The sequence below is a fragment of the Medicago truncatula genome, chromosome 8 (genome assembly GCF_003473485.1).
Source record: "Medicago truncatula cultivar Jemalong A17 chromosome 8, MtrunA17r5.0-ANR, whole genome shotgun sequence".
NCBI classification, from domain to species: domain Eukaryota; kingdom Viridiplantae; phylum Streptophyta; class Magnoliopsida; order Fabales; family Fabaceae; genus Medicago; species Medicago truncatula.
Genome location: NC_053049.1, coordinates 10482401 through 10499487, shown reverse-complemented (window position 1 = coordinate 10499487; position 17087 = coordinate 10482401). Strand labels below are relative to the sequence as shown.

Here is a 17087-nt window from a genome sequence, read left to right as displayed (position 1 = left end):
ATCTTAGATGGACAAAGTTATTATGCATAAGCCATTTCCTTATGCACCCTGCATAAACACTTCAATAATAGGATGATTTGTGGATTAATATTGGGGGTTGTGTAGTTTAAATGGTTTGAGCAAATTGTTGAAGGAGTTGGAGGAGTTAAAAGACTAAGATGGTGGAGGAGAAAATATAAATTTAAATCTGATTATTAATTTGTTTATAAACCTCTAAAAATAATAATTTGTCTATTAGAAATAATCATTATTGTCACTTTAAAAATACACATTTTTCCCTATTTTGATGTATATATGTATGTAGTTTTTCCAAACTCCAAAATTAATAGTTAGCTTTAATATTTAACTATTAATTGTTTGTTTTTAAGAAAAAAAATAATATAAATTTTTAAGTTTGGGGGGCATTTTGCACATAAGTGCAAAACTTCAGGGGGATATTTGCAAAACGTCATGTTCACTAACAGAAAAATTTGACGGAGGGGGTAAATTGACTAACGTTGTGAAATTTCAGGGGGGTAATTGAAGTTTTGTTAATTTCAGGGAGGTAATTGATGAAACTTACAATTTCAGGGGGGAAATTGACTATTTACTCAGTGAAAAATATGAGAAATCGTGTTCTTCTGACGATTAATATCTTTTATACCATTGTACTTTTGACAGTTTTAGTTTCCTAGCACCAGAAACTGCCGACTTTCTATATATAATTCAAACGGTCATGTATAACAATATTATCTCTCCAAGGTTCATAAATATCGTGTTCCAATGCTTGATTTTATCGTCTAAAAAGACTTATCGGTGCAGTTTGTTGCCCGTTTACCTTCCATTCATATGTAATTTTTGTGTGTCTGTAATACTGGAGGAAATTTTTTTGCAACTTTAAGACTTGATTACATTCTTGCTCCATCTAATTTGAGCCATGTGTGATTTCGGTAATCCAACTTTTTTAAAATATATTTAAGTTTGAGCTTGCATGAAAAGAAAACCATATATCTGAAGATTGAAATCCATATCCAAACATAGATGAAAGACAAAAAAAAAAAAGGTGGAAAAAAAAACTAATATGTTACCTAAAATTAAAAAACAATATGAATATTTCCGCTCTTAAAAAAATGATTGTTCGCTCTAGAATAAGATATAGGAGTAAGATTTTTAGCCAAAATTTTCAAAGATCTAATTTGACCACTCATAATTTTTTAGGCTCGATTCAATCTCTTACAAGTGCATTTCTCATTTCTCTATCAATTTAGTTTAATCTCTTATTTGATAATAATTTCAAATTAGTCCTAAAACCAAATTTTTTTTTTTTTAGGCTTAAACACACTTTTAACCTCCTAACTTTGTACTAGTTGCGATTTTGGCCCCCTATCAAAAAAATCTACATTTCAGCCCCTTAAGTTTCCTTTATATTGCAACTTTTAATTTTATCATTCAAAATCAACCATTCAAGACGGTAGAAGATCAAGAAACCAGTTCCAACACATATTCTTTGCGTTATAAATCTAAAACTTGCTCAACAAAACACCCCACTTGTTTTTAATGTCTTGAATTGTTGATTTTGAATGATCAAAATTGAAAGTTGCAACAAAACATAAACTTAGGGGGCTGGAATGTGATTTTTTTTAATAGGGGGCCAAAATTGCAACCAGTGGAAAGTTAGGGGTCAGAATTGTGTTTAAGCTTTTTTTTTTTATTGAATCAGAAACCAAACCAAACAAAAGTAACAGGGTACTTTTTGGGACTAAATTGACTCGTTTACTCTTTCAAATTTGGAGAGGTAAGATTAAGAGCAAAGTACCGCTTTTTTTATGAGTGGAATTTGAACGACACCAACGTTAGATAGAAGAATCGTTAAACCCCATTTTATGTTTCTTTGTTTTTGTTTACCATCACCAACATCAACACTGTCACTAATTTCCAACATCAACATGTCAGAGAAGACCTTAAACAAGAACAAGACCCGAAAGCGTAACATTAATAGTGTCACCAAAAAGACACCAACTTTGGTAAAAACAGAAGACATAGAAGATTCACCATCATTCTTCTCCAAAGATGAAACCCATAAACTGAGAACGGTTTTATTGGATTGGTATGATCGTAACCAAAGGGTTCTTCCTTGGAGAACAACGTTGAATGATGAACATGAAGAAGAAGAAGTTGAAAAGAGAGCTTATGGTGTTTGGGTTTCAGAGGTTATGTTACAGCAAACAAGGGTTCAGACTGTTATTGCTTATTTTAACCGTTGGATGCTTAAATGGCCCACCATTCATCATCTCGCTAAGGCTTCTCTTGAGGTTCATTTTCATTCATTCCTTTTCCCTTTTTGTTTGTAAAAATTGTTCTTTTATAGTCAAAATGTTAGTTGTTAGCTCCGGTGTCTGACACGTATCAGTGTCCTACACGGACATTACATTGAATTATGTCATTTTCTCAAATTATCATTACTTGTCAGTGTCGTGTTTGATGGCCGTGTCTGCATTCGTGCTTCATAGGTTGTTAGTATATTGTTATACGGGAGGGGGAAATGTTAGCAGGGATTGAATCATGGTCCTCCTTCAGGGACTTCTTTTTCAAAGATATTGTCGAATATGACTCATTTACTGATAAGTGGGTAGGTGCTCGAGCATAGCGGAGTGACTGGACTGTATTATAGTAGTTAAATACTGCATTGTAGTATGCAGCCCTAACTATTGCAATTGCTTCTCTTTAGGTTTTGACTCATTACCTTTTTGTTAGTTAACACATTGTTGAGTATGACTCATTCATTGAAAACTGGGTACGCGTGTCGAGTGTAGTGGAGCGGAGTGAGTGGACATTAGTATTTAAACATTGGATCGTACTTTGTAACCCTAAGTATTGTATAATGGAAAAACTACAGCCATCACTTATGTGTCAGAGATGTAGGCACAATTGACTAAACTCCACTATCGATTGTTTGTGTTCTTGTGGGTGTTTATTAATCTGATTTGGGAGATTTGCTGTTCTAACACGTAGTATAGGAGATTTTCTGTTCTAACACATAATATGATGGATTGGTGGTTATCATAAATTAAAATATAATCATTAAACAGAATTTTGTGAAGCTTTATGATAGACAAGATGACATAATCTCATTTAAGTGGATTTAACATGAATGGAGAAGATTTGTGGAAGCTATAAGAGGAGTGGAGCTATGTGCCACCCGCACTTAAGATTGAAGACTTGTATAGTGTGAGACACGACAACGACACATGTAGTAACATTCAATCACTTTTATTTTCTTAAATTATTATCGATGTCTATGAAACAGTGTTCAGTGTCTACATCTGTCAGTGCTTCATTGGACTGGAGTAGATAGAGGTAGTCTAAAAGATTGAGTTAGATGGTTTAGTTGACTGATCCACGTGGAAAACATCACCAGGTGGAACAAGCTTGGTTGTTGTTTATTTTTCTGTCAAACTTATGTTATCAAGTTGCGAAAGTTGTGAACTTAAATGCAAATGTTATGTTATTATGTTGTCAAGTTCCTGTCATTTTTTTGGGGGCCATGAATTAATTCGGAAAATATTCTGCTTTGACACTATGATGTTGACAAGTTGTGAAATTTAGTGCCGATTATTTGATGATAGGATTCCACATTCAAGTTATGAAATTTAAAAGCAAGCATTTGTTTTGATTTCTATGCAGGAAGTAAATGAGATTTGGGCCGGTTTGGGATACTATCGGAGAGCTCGTTTTCTTTTAGAGGTGCGCTCTCACTACTACATTGTTTTTCTTCTGACTATACCTTACAGGTCTCACTTATAAATTTTAATAGACTGTGGACTGCTTGAACTTCAAATGGATAATATGAGTCTTCCTCTATCACATTATATTTTTTGCCTTCTTAGTAAGAGTTAAGAAACAGTCAAAAAAAGGCTTATAATGTATAAATCAAAGTCTCATATATGGATCTTGTCAAACATAGCCTCCGTAGAATCTCCAGTTTCATATTGAACAACTTCTCCTTCTGCTTTTGATGTATGCTAAAAGATCCTTGATATCATGTTATGAATAACGAGAAGGTAAGTAACCCTCTCAAAGAAAGTAAAAACAGATCAATACGAGAGAAGTATGCTAATAATACCAATACATGCTGCAAGGTTTAACCAGGCTCTTAACATTTCTTTGTTTAGGGGGCAAAACAAATAGTTGCAGAAGGAGGTAGTATTCCAAAAACAGCTTCTACGTTACGAAAGATTCCTGGAATTGGAGATTATACATCTGGTGCAATCGCATCTATAGCATTCAAAGAGGTGGGTAGTTTCTGTGGTTTTTGTCTATGAAGCACTGACACAGTCGCACACTGACACCAGTAATAATTTACAAAAGTGAAAGTGATTAAATGTAACTAGATGTATTGGTGTTGTGTCGGTGTCGGACATTGACACATCTTGGACACTTGACACACCTTTAATTCTAAGTGTCGGTGCTACATATTTGTTATTGAAAAGTAAATATTGGCTATTTCTAATGAATTAAATTATCAGGCGGTACCTGTTGTCGATGGAAATGTGATAAGGGTGATTGCCAGGCTAAGGGCCATTTCTGAAAATCCAAAAGACTCGGTAATCATTAAGAGATTTTGGTGAGTGTTTGTAAACTTCTGGAACAAGTTATTCATCACTTTATCTCATAAAACTTTATAATCATTGCTTGCATTTCTATTCCTTTACTTATTTTGTTCTCTATTGATGTGTGTTGTTGGAATGGAGATTAAGGGAAATAGCTGCTCAGTTGGTCGATCCTCTTCGTCCAGGAGATTTCAATCAGGCTCTCATGGAACTCGGTGCAACTGTATGCACCCCTTTGAACCCAAGCTGTTCGTCGTGTCCAGCATCAGAATTTTGTCACGCACTATCAATTGCTAAAGATAATAGTACGGCAGCAGTTACAGATTATCCGATTAAGGTTGTGAAGGTTAAACCAAGATCCGATTTTTGTGCTGTATGTGTTGTTGAATTACTTGGAGGTGAAAACCAATCTAGCAGCAGATTTGTTCTCGTAAAAAGGCCCGACGAAGGATTGCTTGCCGGTTTATGGGAGTTTCCGTCTGTCTTAGTAGATGGAGAAACTGCTCCATTAGCTAGACGAAAAGCAACCGATTGTTTCTTGAAAAAAAGTCTCAAAATTGACATCAGAAAGACCTGCGATGTTGTTTTGAGGGAAGATGTCGGGGAATTTGTTCATATTTTTAGTCACATTCGCCTCAAGTTGTATGTTGAGTTGCTGGTGCTACAATTGAAAGGTTTGAACCTCTTTCTATTATATGCCATTACAAGTTGAATTTAATCTTTCAGTTTCTCCACATCACATTTACTTTACTTAAATAGGTTATGTAGGTTATTTATTATACATTATCATCATACAGATGTGCATGAAAATGAATACAGTGATTACATTTTAAGGATACCCTTTTGTACTAACTGTTTTCCCCCTTAAAAGGGACAGTAGGTGATTTGTTGAAAAGCAAGGACGATGAAACTACAACTTGGAAATGTGTTGAAAGCAATGCTCTCTCAAATATGGGACTGACGACCAGTGTAAGAAAGGTAGTATGATGCACTTAGGCTTAGCAATTCCAAGTTGACATTGGGCATGTTTGGATTGACTTATTTGAACTTATCCAATGGCATAATCACTTGTGAGACAATTTTAGAGAGCTTAAAAAACAACTTATGATGTTTCCTTGAGCAGTATTCGGCTTATTTCTATAAGCTCTCGAAGATAGCTTATGAAACCTACTTAAAGCTTATATAAAACAGTTTGACTTTATTTTATCTTTTGTTATAGAAATTAAACAGGACCTTTAGTGGTTACATGTTATCCTTCTGTGTATTTGGTGCAATTCATTAGTGAATTTACTATACTAAGGTTTTAGGGTCTGTTGGTGTCAGGAAACTTTTTTCTTTTCTTTGTTTTTTGTTATCATTTTTAATTGTGAAACGGCTGTATAGTTTTTACTTTGTTTCTTGTTTTCAGATACTTGTACAAAGAATGTTTTCTCAAACCAAATAGGCCGTTATATTCTTTAGATTCAAAGAATCAAAGTTGAAGTTTATTATTCTTCTTGCTTTAAATCTTGATACCGTATTTCCGTATCTTAAAGTTGGTATACTATTGCAGGTGTATGACATGGTTAAAAAATTTAAGCAGAAAAGACTTCCTTCTAACCTTGTGCCAACCAAAAAGAGAACTAGAACAACCAAGAAAAACTAGTCTGGTTCAATCAGATTGGCTGCATTTCCAAAATTACAAATTAATTTGCTGATGTAAAACACTTTTCTTGCATTTTATTCTTAGTAGACTGCAATGTTAATTTTGCAAGGTACTTTTTTCTTCATGATACCTTTTGCCAGGCATGGCAAGCTGTGGTATGTAAGGTTCTCAATATCTTTGCCATGCTATGTTTCTTTGTAATTGAGGTACCAATGTATCTTGAATTTATGTTGGTTAGAGTTATCAGGAAACTAACAAGACAAAATACATGTATTATGTATAATATATTTGATTGGTTATGTTTTAGTAGCAATAATTCTCTTTAAATATCTGCTTAATTTATTATTTCATACTTTTTATATATGTTGATCCATTTCTTAGAATTTATATCATTTTAGGAGTAAAAAAGTTTTAAAGTATAGTTTATTATCCTCCAATTTTGCTATATTTTATTTTTAATGTCATCCAACTTTTATGAAGGAAAAATTGCCATGTAAGGATCTCAATATTCTTCTAAGAAGCAAAATATTGCCCATCATTGCTTATAACATAAAAAAAATAACTTTGGTTATCTAAATTATCTATCATTGTATTATTTTTCAATTAGTCAATATTCACCGATAATGCAATAATGCTTATCTATTTATTATTTAAATTTGAAATATTTAAAAAAAAATCAAAAATTGTTAATTAGTTTTTTTTAAGGAAAAATTGTTAATTAATCATTATAAATTGAAAAGGCAAGATACTAATAAAATATTATTAAGAAATGACAAAATAAATTATTTTCCTTAATAAAAAAGACAAAAAATTGGCCCATGGCAGGTCAAAACCTGCGACCTTCGCGTTATTAGCACGACGCTCTAACCAACTGAGCTAATGGGCCAATTGTGAATGTAATCTTATTTTAGACAAGTTGGACATTAAATATAGATACTTCTTTCAGCCAAAATTTGAACTTTAATTCGTCATGTTGTGGGAGTTTAGCTCTTTCTACTAGACTCAATGTTCATTGGTTATTTTTCATTTCTAACTATTAAAAAGTTTTTTTTCTTCAAAATTATTACAAATAATTATTTCACAAAGGTTAAAAGCAAATCATTTTAAAGAAAATGATATTTAGCTTTTTGACACAAAAATGATATTTAGCTTGAATCAATAAAAAAGAATCATTTTAATATTTTTTGAATCTTATGTGACACATTTAGACTGTGTTCATCATAGTAAAAAATTATTATTTTGAATTGCAAAGCCAAAATAGATAACCAACTTTAGATGAAACTAACATAATATATAGCTTCTCAACTAATTTATCTTTTAAGATCTCTTTTTTACTTTCACAAAAAATCAATTTGCCTTTGGCAATTTATATGCGATTGATATTCAGTCACACATTATTTTCCACTGGTTGTGTTTGTATTCTAGTGTTCCTAGTTTCTAAATTAAATAGATAGATAGAAGAGGCAGAAAAATCAGTGGCACATATTGTCTCAAAAACCATGTGGATCAGAAGGTTCATTCATTTTGTTCCTCCAACGTATGCTTCTGACAAAAACCATCAATAAACCAGTAACAGAAAATGGAATAGAAAATAAAAAATAATAAGAAAAGAACACACAAGAATCATAATGCAAATGGCACTTTTGTTAAGAGGTGGAGCACTTGGAGATTCTAGCTTTCGTTTGTGTTCTTTAACTTCAACCTCTTCTTCTTTGCATGTCTCTCAAAATGTTGTCATACCCAACTCAACATCATCACCAATATTACCTTTGGTATGTCTCATTTATGCAGCTCATATTAATTTATCAATTAATAAAATTTATTCTATATGTCTGTCTATCTATCTATGCGTATATATATTGCATGTACATGCGCACGCGTGCGCGTTTCATTCAATAGATAAGAACTAAGTTTAACTTTTAAGTCAACTTTTATAAGTTTTGGATGAGATTCTTCTAATTTAAAGTTGAACTTATGCAACTAAAATATTATATATCAATTACATTTACTGCTTTTGTTTTTGAAGTAACCAAATGATTAATTTTTATGTTTCTTTTCTTGTGTTGCAGATTGCAAGTAGATTTAAAGCAGTAAGCAGAAACAAGATTACTTGCTCTGCAGTTCAAGAATCATCTACTAGTACATCAGGTATGTTATTAAATGAACATAATCAAAACTTAGGTTTGGTTTATTTTGTTAGTTTAATTGGTATGCTACGTCAGTGTAAAAAAGTTTCGCACATACATTCAATCACATATTTTCTCATAGATATTTGTAAAGATGTTTTAGGAACGTCACACTGATTAAGTATGATCGGATTCGTATATAAAACATTTTTAGGCTTGATGTTGTGCACAAATTAAATCATTAATTTTGGTTTTGAAACTGTAATGTAATTAAAATTTGTGGTTTTAGCTACTGCTGAAACAAAGGAGGAGGTAAAGGAAGAAGCTCCAAAAGCAGCAGCAGTAAAGAAGACTCCTGCTAAAGCTCCAGTTAAGCCTTTACCTCAGATGATGGAGGAGGATGTGATTCCTTCATTGAAAGCAATATTAGAAGCCCAACAAGATCTCTCTGATATTGAGCTGGTTTTTCAGGACAATAAGGTTAGTAATGTAGCTATGCTTTCTATGTCTGTTCAAATTACTCTCTTTGTAATGATTGCGATCTACGCTATATAACAAGGTACCTTGTTGGCCTATTCCCCTTCCATCCTCCAACTCTCAGCTAGGATCAGCAAAACTCAAATGAACTATGAAGAGTGTTCGATGAACTTGATTTTGCAATTTTGATCCTAATTGAATGTTACTTTGTAGTAAAACGATTTATGTTTGAATTTTTTTATTTCAAAAGCAAGTTAGTAGTATGGTTTAGTATGAAATTTCCAATGTAACACCAAAATTATAGTTGTTCACTTTTCGGTCTAACATCGTCTCAGAAGTAAAATCATGTTTGATTAGAAGTGATCAAACAAGTTGGTTTGGAAATCACACTTGAGAAGTTGAGAGCTCCAAAGGGGGTTAGGAGCTCAAAAACATGAATCTTAATATGCCTTAAGTATGTGTTTGGACAAAATTAACTTGATTTTACAAAATTGGTTTGAAATGAAACGACTTATGTTTAGATTTTATTTGTGGCAAGTTCTACAGTGAACCTTCTTGATAGGCAGTCCATAATGGACTGACACTTAAAAATTGCACAAAATATCAACGGCTCTCCGTCCTTCAGAAGTAGATGATCATGGTCCTCTTCATCCTCACAACTAAGACAATGACTTGATCGATGTCAATTTGACAAAAGCAATGACAAACACATACTAGTTATGTTTTGAGGAGCATTTCTCTTGTTTTTGCGAAACTGACACCAATTAGTCATTGTCTCAGACTTTACAGCAAGAAAAACCATAAACTTTTACTTCTAGGAGTCGACGTAACGTAAGTCATCATTGGAGTTTCATACAGTTTCAAATAATGTTCCACGGTGTAGAAGTTGCCTTAGTCAGTTGCATCAAAAGCTAGATAAAGTTCCTTCTATCAAAACCATGTTTCAATCCCCAAACCATAGTTGAAAAATAAAGGAAAAGTGTCTGTTAACATTTTAAAAATATCACGAAATTAAGTCTTGAGCCTTGAAAACATGTTTTTGTGCTCTAAATGCAGTTCCAGATGCATTATAAGTGTCTTTTCAAGCATGTTCATTTAGTAAGAGCTTCAAATTATTGAAACAAGTTACTTATAACATTTGATTAATCTGATATTATGACCGACAGTTGGAAGGTTCATTTCTGAAAAAAGGCAATCCCTATTCATTTTGGGCCTTCTTTCCCACAGGACTTACAGGTATGAGCATTTTGTGCTTGCTATTAAGAAAGTAATTTCTCACTAACATTGAGTTAAATGCACTTATTAACAAATGTCACCATCATTACGTGCTTGAATAGGTCCAAAGGGGTTTTCTCTGTCATCATATAACTCAGGAGCTAGCACTGTTGAACCGTTTCTAGTTGATGAGAAGAAAGTTAATTCAAAACTCATTGTCTTTTGGGTTGAAAAACGTTTGGCAGCACAAGGGATTATTCCTGTATGGAAAGATTGATTCTCATAAACAAATTTTCATTTTGGTTGCAAATGATGTAGCATACATTTCACCATTCTCTTGTACCTTGGCTCATTGACTATGTGGTGTATGGTATATAAAGTGTTGTTTTGATCAATGTGCAACTAATTGTATATGATTTTATGAACACGTTTGTTGATCATTGCCTGGGTTTGTGATCATTATTTGGTTAAAAAACACTTTTTTAAGCTCATTTCAGATTGTCACATGGCCTAATGAGAAATGTTGAGGAGAACAGATTTCCTAATTGAATAAGTTTTCTTAGTATCATATATAAACAAAACATTGACAAAATTTATAAGGAAGCTTTGCTCAGACATATAAACTCGTAAAACAACCTAAAATAGAGAAAAATCAATACACAGAATACTTCGCCAGTTTGAAATTTTAACAGCACTTTCAAATTTAGTTTCTTCATGTCACTCATTTCTGCAATGTTGAAATTGCTAAACAGAAATAAATATGGCAATAGAGAAAAGCTCAAGCTCTTGTACTGAAGCAAACATCCAAGCACTTGTGGTCAAAGTCACTAAACATGAATAAAAAATTAATATTTGGTAAACACCGAATAGTAAGTTTTGCTGAACTCATTTCTTTCTTCCCTCAGTATGGGGGAATCTCTTGGGGAGACAGATAAAAAAGCAGGGTAAGAATTCTAAGGTTGCCTCAACAATCTGTTTTATTATGGACATTTCCTCTACAAACATTTTGAACCAAGCATATAGCTCTGAGATCCTTGTGAAAAACGTTTTACTGGAGCCGAATATCTAACTTTCAACCTGCCAAAGAGAAGAAAAACATCATCAATACACCACTTCCACGGAAATTAGAACTAACAAGAACATCTTTGTAAGAATAAAATAATCATAACTGAATCTCCATCTCCCAAATTATCTCTCTAACTCTAATTAATTACCATCAGAAAATATTATTGGTTTAGTCTAGATGGAAAGAACATATACTTTTAATATGTGCCACCCTCTACGGTAGAATCTAGTTTCAAATCCTTCAAGTGTGATATGTTTTGATTCCAGATTAGTATTTCCAGATGTTCAAGCACTCAACGTAAAATTGAAAAATTAAAGGGTCAGCAGGACTAAAAAGAATGTAGTCAAAGATCTTTCACCAGACGCATAAAAAAAAAAAGTAGTGAATTTCATAGTTTCACTAACAGATCATGATTCATAGGATGAAAGTGGTGTCTTTTATGGTTGAACTAAGCCTTATGCCCTTATTCCATTAGGCGGGTCAGTTAGGCAATTACATGATGAATTAATCAATGGCATTTGGCTCTATCAAAAGGCTAATGTTTAGCAAAACCATTTCTAACAAAGTTTTTCTTAATAATCTCTCCTAATGTTTTTTCAGAGATTCCTCTGTTCCTTTTCATCACAGGGATTCAGAGAATCATTATCTTAAACTTATCCACTTTTTTCACCAGAACCCAGTTATCTTCCCACTTGACCAACCCACAGACACAGGTTTCTGTTATCTTCACCTTCATTGATGCAAACCCAATATTTTCCTGGATATATCAATTCCTAATCTTATACATCAAAACACTCAACTTCCTTTTATTACTAATGTATCAGTAAACTAATGGTGGTAGGGGGTAGCACTATAAGGCTTATGAGACTTTTTGATCTGAAGATGCTTTAATCCTGCTAAATATTTTCAAAGTGTAAGATGCAGATTGTTTCCACCATGAATATCGGAATCAGAATATCAACATCCACATCAACAATCATAAAATTTGCTATGAATAAATCATGATTCCCATATTCCATTTCAAAAGACCGGAGATGCTTCCTCTGAGTCACTGCTTCAAGAACTTGACAAAAAAAAACTATGCCATAAAGAAGATAACACCATCCCACGCCACACCAGAGTCAAAATTCACACATACTGCTGACATAGCAATGGAATTTTTCTTAATTTTCTTACAAATCTTAACCATTAGGCGAGGTTAAAATCAAATATAATATATTATTCCACAACCATCAACACCTTTCCTCATTTATCTAATAATAAGAAATACAGTGCTAGTAACACATTCTCTATTTGTTATTTTTATCTAGATTGTCTCCTTTATTATGTTCCAATAAATCATGTGAGTCTCTTTTTCCAATTCAATGAGACTTAAAATTGAGAAAGATGATAGAACCAACAAAAAGAAAAATAAATTGAGAGAAAGATTGATTATTTGAAAGTTAATATAATGAGAAAACTTGATTGCCAGTGTAGGATACACTTCATATAGCAATCCTAATTAATTCTAACAGAATAACTAAAATCTAACCAACATGTAACTAACTTTAAAAATTTCCAATTAATTCCAACAATCTTAAAATTTGATTGAACCTAACTCAACCCAACAAAACTGAAATGAAAAATGAGGGATGTCTCCAATTTGCAAACCCATTTTCAGGCTACACCTTATCTGATTTTGGACTCTCACCACACACCCGCACACCAAGGATCGAACATCTAGAGCGTGACCCGAGTGGTAATCTTGGTAAGACTTTGATACCATCTTAAAATTTGGGTTAGACCTAACTTATAAACACATAGCTCAATACAGTGTGGGAGTCTAAACACTTATTCCAAAAGTGGTGGAGTTCACGTGAATTTCAATCAATAGCAAAGGCATCATAAAGAATGTAATGCAAACACTTCTTTAATAATATTACTAATAATTTCTATTTCGATGCAAATCCTAGATTGTCAATTTTCTCACTTACAATTGAAGATGAAAACAATTAAAATAATAAAGCCCTAGCCTGACGTATTCAGCGAGAAATTTTATTATACTCTTCAAAAAATTGCAAAATTATTGGTTAGTTGGTACGATTGAAGGGTCAGTGGGATTATAGAGAATGTAGGCAAAGCTCTTGTGCCAGCTGTTCTATGAAAAAAAGAACTAAATTACACTGTTTTTCCCCCCTTTTAATCATAGGATTCAGAGCACCAGTTTATCGTAAATTTATCCCCTTTTCTCAAAAGAACCCAGTTTTCTTCCCACTTACCTACCCACAGACACAAGTTTCTGTTATCTTCACCTTAATTGATGCAAACCAAATATTTTCCTAGATATAGCAATTCCAAATCTTATAAACCAAAATACTAGGCTACCTTTTATTACTAACGAGTATCACATTATGCAGTAAACCAATGGTGGTAAGGTGTAGCAGTGTAAGGCTTATGAGACTTTTTGGTCCGAGGATGCTTTCATCTTGCTAATCTTTTTAGTATCAGAATACCAGTATCCGCATCGATAACTATAAAACTTGGTATGAATAAGAAGTGATTTCCATAGTCCATTGCAAAAGACTAGTGATTCTTCCTAAGTCATCGCTTGCTAAGCTTATGCAGAAAATAACATGCATCCTAAATCAATAGGCGAGGTTAAGCTCATAAAATTCAGGACATTCTAATAAGAAGAGTGCAAACAGGACATTCTCAATTATTTGTTTTTGTTTCAAGACTCTTATATTAAGTAAAATTTCTGTAAATCCACTAAATCATGCTGGTCTCATTTTTCTTCTAGACTCTCTTCTTTATTAAATAAAGGACAAAACTTAGATGCAGTTCCCTATGTGCTGTTGGTACTGTTCTCCAATAAATTTGTGACAAGTGGATTTCTTAATATAGTCATCTAATCTTTCGTTAACTCTCTCTTTACGGCTGTTAACCTACGAAACAATTAAAGCCCAACTTTCTTCCTGGCATGACCAACATCAACTACGAACCAACTTTCGTGCCGGCATCCTCCCCAGGAGCTACTGCGTCTCTGTCACCTCCAACAAATGCCCATGGCCTCCCTTCTACATCTATGTGGTTTTTTGTTTTGTGAGACATGCTAAGTATTTGATACAGTGGAGATTATCTTCGTTTACTATTTTTAATGAAATCACGTTTGCTGTGCAATTGACTAAGGATCTTCCAATCCTTACAAATCATTCAACAACATTCACATCCTATTTTGAATCTTGCAATGGCACATCCCGAGAGAGACATTGAGGACCCAAATAAAAATCTGATTGAAAAAAAGTGAAACATGTAGAGGTGTTTTGAGAGGTAAATTAAGAGGTTTCATTAATTGAAAAAAAAAAAAAAAAAAATTGGTGTAAAATCTAATTGTAGTTTTGAGATACCATGGTTGTCGGTGGTTGTTGCAAGTGAATCCTGTGAATTGGAGTCTTTCAGGCAACTTTCACATTGGAAGTTAACGGAGGCAAGAGGGTTAACGGAAGCGATATAGATTTAAGGTCAAAGTTTCGATAGCGGGTCAGACGTGGAATAAGTAATCCACTTGTCTCAATTTTATTGGAAAACAGTTAAAACAGCACCTAGGGAACTGTTTATAAGTTTTATCCTTAAATAAATTCAAGTGAATTCTACTAAATCATGTGAGTCTCATTTTCCGATTTGGCGAGAATTATGATTGAGAAAGATGGTAGATTCTAACAAAGAGAAAAATTAATTGAGAGAAGGATTTATTATTTGAAATTGATAAAATGAAAAAACTTGATTACAATGAGTGTAGCATACACTTTATACAGAGACCCAACAAATAGTGTAGGATACACTTTATTATATAGAGACCCTAATTAAGCTAACTAAACCTAACAAAATAACTAATATCATAACCAACTTTAACAGTTCCAACTAACTCTAAAAATCTTACAATATGGATTATCAAACCTAAATCAAACCTACAAAGTTGACTTGGAAGGTTAGAGACTGGCTCCCACTTATAAACACATTTTCAGGCTATATCTCATATAATGTGGAACTCTCTCAACATACACACTCACGCCAAGGATCGATCATCTGAAGTGTAACCCTAGTGGTCAGGAGCGAGTGGCCTAATTGGGTCGGATACTATTTTAGAATTTTCGTCGGGTCTGACTCAACCCTACAAAACAGGTTTATAACTCCCACTTATAAACACATTGTTAGGTCATATTTCGAATTCTTAACACTTATTCCTAAAATGGTAGAGTTCGGATGAAATTCAAAGAATGTAATGCAAACACTCCTCTCTGATAATATTATGAATAACAATTTAAATTTTGGTGCAAATCCTAGATTGTCAATTAAATCAGTTAAAAATGAAAATGAAAATGAAAATGAAAATAATGATAAGAATGCAACCCTAGTGTTGAGCGAACAACTTGAATTGTTGTTGATTGGTGCAATTAAGGAAAATACCTGATCATGATTGGAAACAGGAGTGTGGTTCTGCAAATTGGATTCGAGATTTGAGATTCGAGTTTGAAGAGCGTCGAATTGTTGAGTTACGTGAGAAGATAAAGCGTGACGATCAACCCAGAGATCCTTCCAAACGAAATGGGAAACAACCGCAGCTGAAGTGGTGAATCCTAAGCTGAACCATAGCAATCGAGTTCGAATCATCCTTACTTCTCTTCTTCCCAAATGTCACCGCCGTAGAACAACAGAGCTTCACCGTGTCGATGGTGGTGGATTGAGATAACCCGCACAGGTTAACGACGTCGTTCTCTACTAACTACGCTTGCTGTAGCGTGAATCTTGGCCGTTGGATAAATATATCAAGATCATATGTTTGAACTCTGTTAAGAATTTTTAGCATAGGGATTTAGTTTTCTGCCAAATTATTATTTATTTTTTTAAAAAGCCAAATTTAAATTTGTTTAACTATCTTTAAATTTTTTAATAATATTTTTTTTGGGGTTAAATATATTTTTAATTCCTACAAATATATCATCTTTTTATTTTAGTTTCTCTAAAAAATTTCTTCAACTTTTAGTCCTTATAAATTTTTGCTTAATAGTAGTTTTGGCCCCCTAAGTATCAATAAAAATGCAATTTTGGCCCCTAACAAAATAAAAACAATTCAGCTCTCTAAGTACTGTCCATTTTGCATTTTGGCCCCCCAGACCAATATTTACAGTCATATTTCATCAAGAGGCATAATGATACTTATCATGTTATGCAGGAGGGGCAAATCTCATCTAGGACACTCGTGTCCCTCAACTGCCCATTAATCTCATATCTATAACTCGTGGTGTTCAACATCTAAACCACAATAAAAACACATAATTATTCTATAAGGTTTAGAAAAGGGCATGTTTATAGGAAAATTCAATTCCATTTATCTTGTTATAATACTTTAAAATGAAAAATATATTAATTAGAAGTTTTCTCTTATCATTCTCTACAAAGTTACTTATTTAAATAAGGTGAAAAGTTTCAATCAAATGTAGAATTTTTAACTAACATTTAAGACTCAACCCAAACTATATTTTGAATTCATCTCAACGATTATAGTGGTATAATCAAACTCGATTTTTCTATGTACAATGATATAAGAGGTCTATACTACTTTATATATTTCAAAAAAAAAATGATATAAGAGGTCTATACTACTCTATACATTTCCTTTGTATACTAATCGAGAAAAGTGTCAATAATTAATCGATGAATTCTCCTTTTTTTCTTCCTCTCATAATCTCAAAGTCTTCCTCCATTTTCTTCGTAGCTCCCAAACAAAACTTTATGCATTTTTTGAGAGTTTGATCGGGAAGGGGTTTGTGGACTTCGGAAGAATAGAGAAAGAGACAACACCTTATTTGATATAACATTAGAACCAGAATACATATAAAACATAAGATCATTTTCAATAAGGGTGTCTCAAATTTCAAGATTTAATATCTATTAAGTACGTTGTTGGGAGAAATAATTTTTAATACCTA

At 33.0% G+C, this 17087-nt stretch overlaps 3 protein-coding genes and 1 non-coding gene across 6 annotated transcripts; 2 read left to right on the top strand and 2 right to left on the bottom strand.

The window, feature by feature from the left end:
• The first annotated feature begins 1721 nt into the window (after window positions 1–1721).
• On the top strand, window positions 1722–6547 carry LOC25500763 (adenine DNA glycosylase). Of its 3 annotated transcripts, none has more exons than XM_024772354.2 (7): window positions 1722–2291; window positions 3664–3723; window positions 4152–4271; window positions 4506–4603; window positions 4737–5263; window positions 5470–5567; window positions 6142–6547. In XM_024772354.2, the coding sequence occupies exons 1-7, from the start codon at window positions 1863–1865 to the stop codon at window positions 6232–6234; spliced, it is 1425 nt and encodes a 474-aa protein (XP_024628122.1). In that variant the 5' UTR covers window positions 1722–1862; the 3' UTR covers window positions 6235–6547. The 3 variants fall into 3 exon arrangements, with proteins under 3 accessions (XP_024628122.1, XP_024628121.1, XP_013444702.2); XM_024772353.2 differs by having other exon boundaries at window positions 5467–5567; XM_013589248.3 differs by having other exon boundaries at window positions 5461–5567.
• A 499-nt stretch (window positions 6548–7046) lies between these two features.
• TRNAI-AAU (transfer RNA isoleucine (anticodon AAU)) lies at window positions 7047–7120 on the bottom strand. The gene has a single exon. It is a non-coding gene; the product is annotated as a tRNA-Ile (tRNA).
• A 590-nt stretch (window positions 7121–7710) lies between these two features.
• Window positions 7711–10492, top strand: LOC25500762 (uncharacterized). Its single transcript, XM_013589247.3, has 5 exons — window positions 7711–8006; window positions 8304–8382; window positions 8650–8840; window positions 10004–10073; window positions 10175–10492. The coding sequence occupies exons 1-5, from the start codon at window positions 7863–7865 to the stop codon at window positions 10327–10329; spliced, it is 639 nt and encodes a 212-aa protein (XP_013444701.2). The 5' UTR covers window positions 7711–7862; the 3' UTR covers window positions 10330–10492.
• Window positions 10493–10665: 173 nt separating this feature from the next.
• LOC25500759 (uncharacterized) lies at window positions 10666–15916 on the bottom strand. The gene is made up of 2 exons (XM_024771754.2): window positions 15565–15916; window positions 10666–11129 (listed from the first exon to the last, which is right to left on the bottom strand). The coding sequence occupies exons 1-2, from the start codon at window positions 15766–15768 to the stop codon at window positions 11118–11120; spliced, it is 216 nt and encodes a 71-aa protein (XP_024627522.1). The 5' UTR covers window positions 15769–15916; the 3' UTR covers window positions 10666–11117.
• Window positions 15917–17087: the final 1171 nt, after the last annotated feature.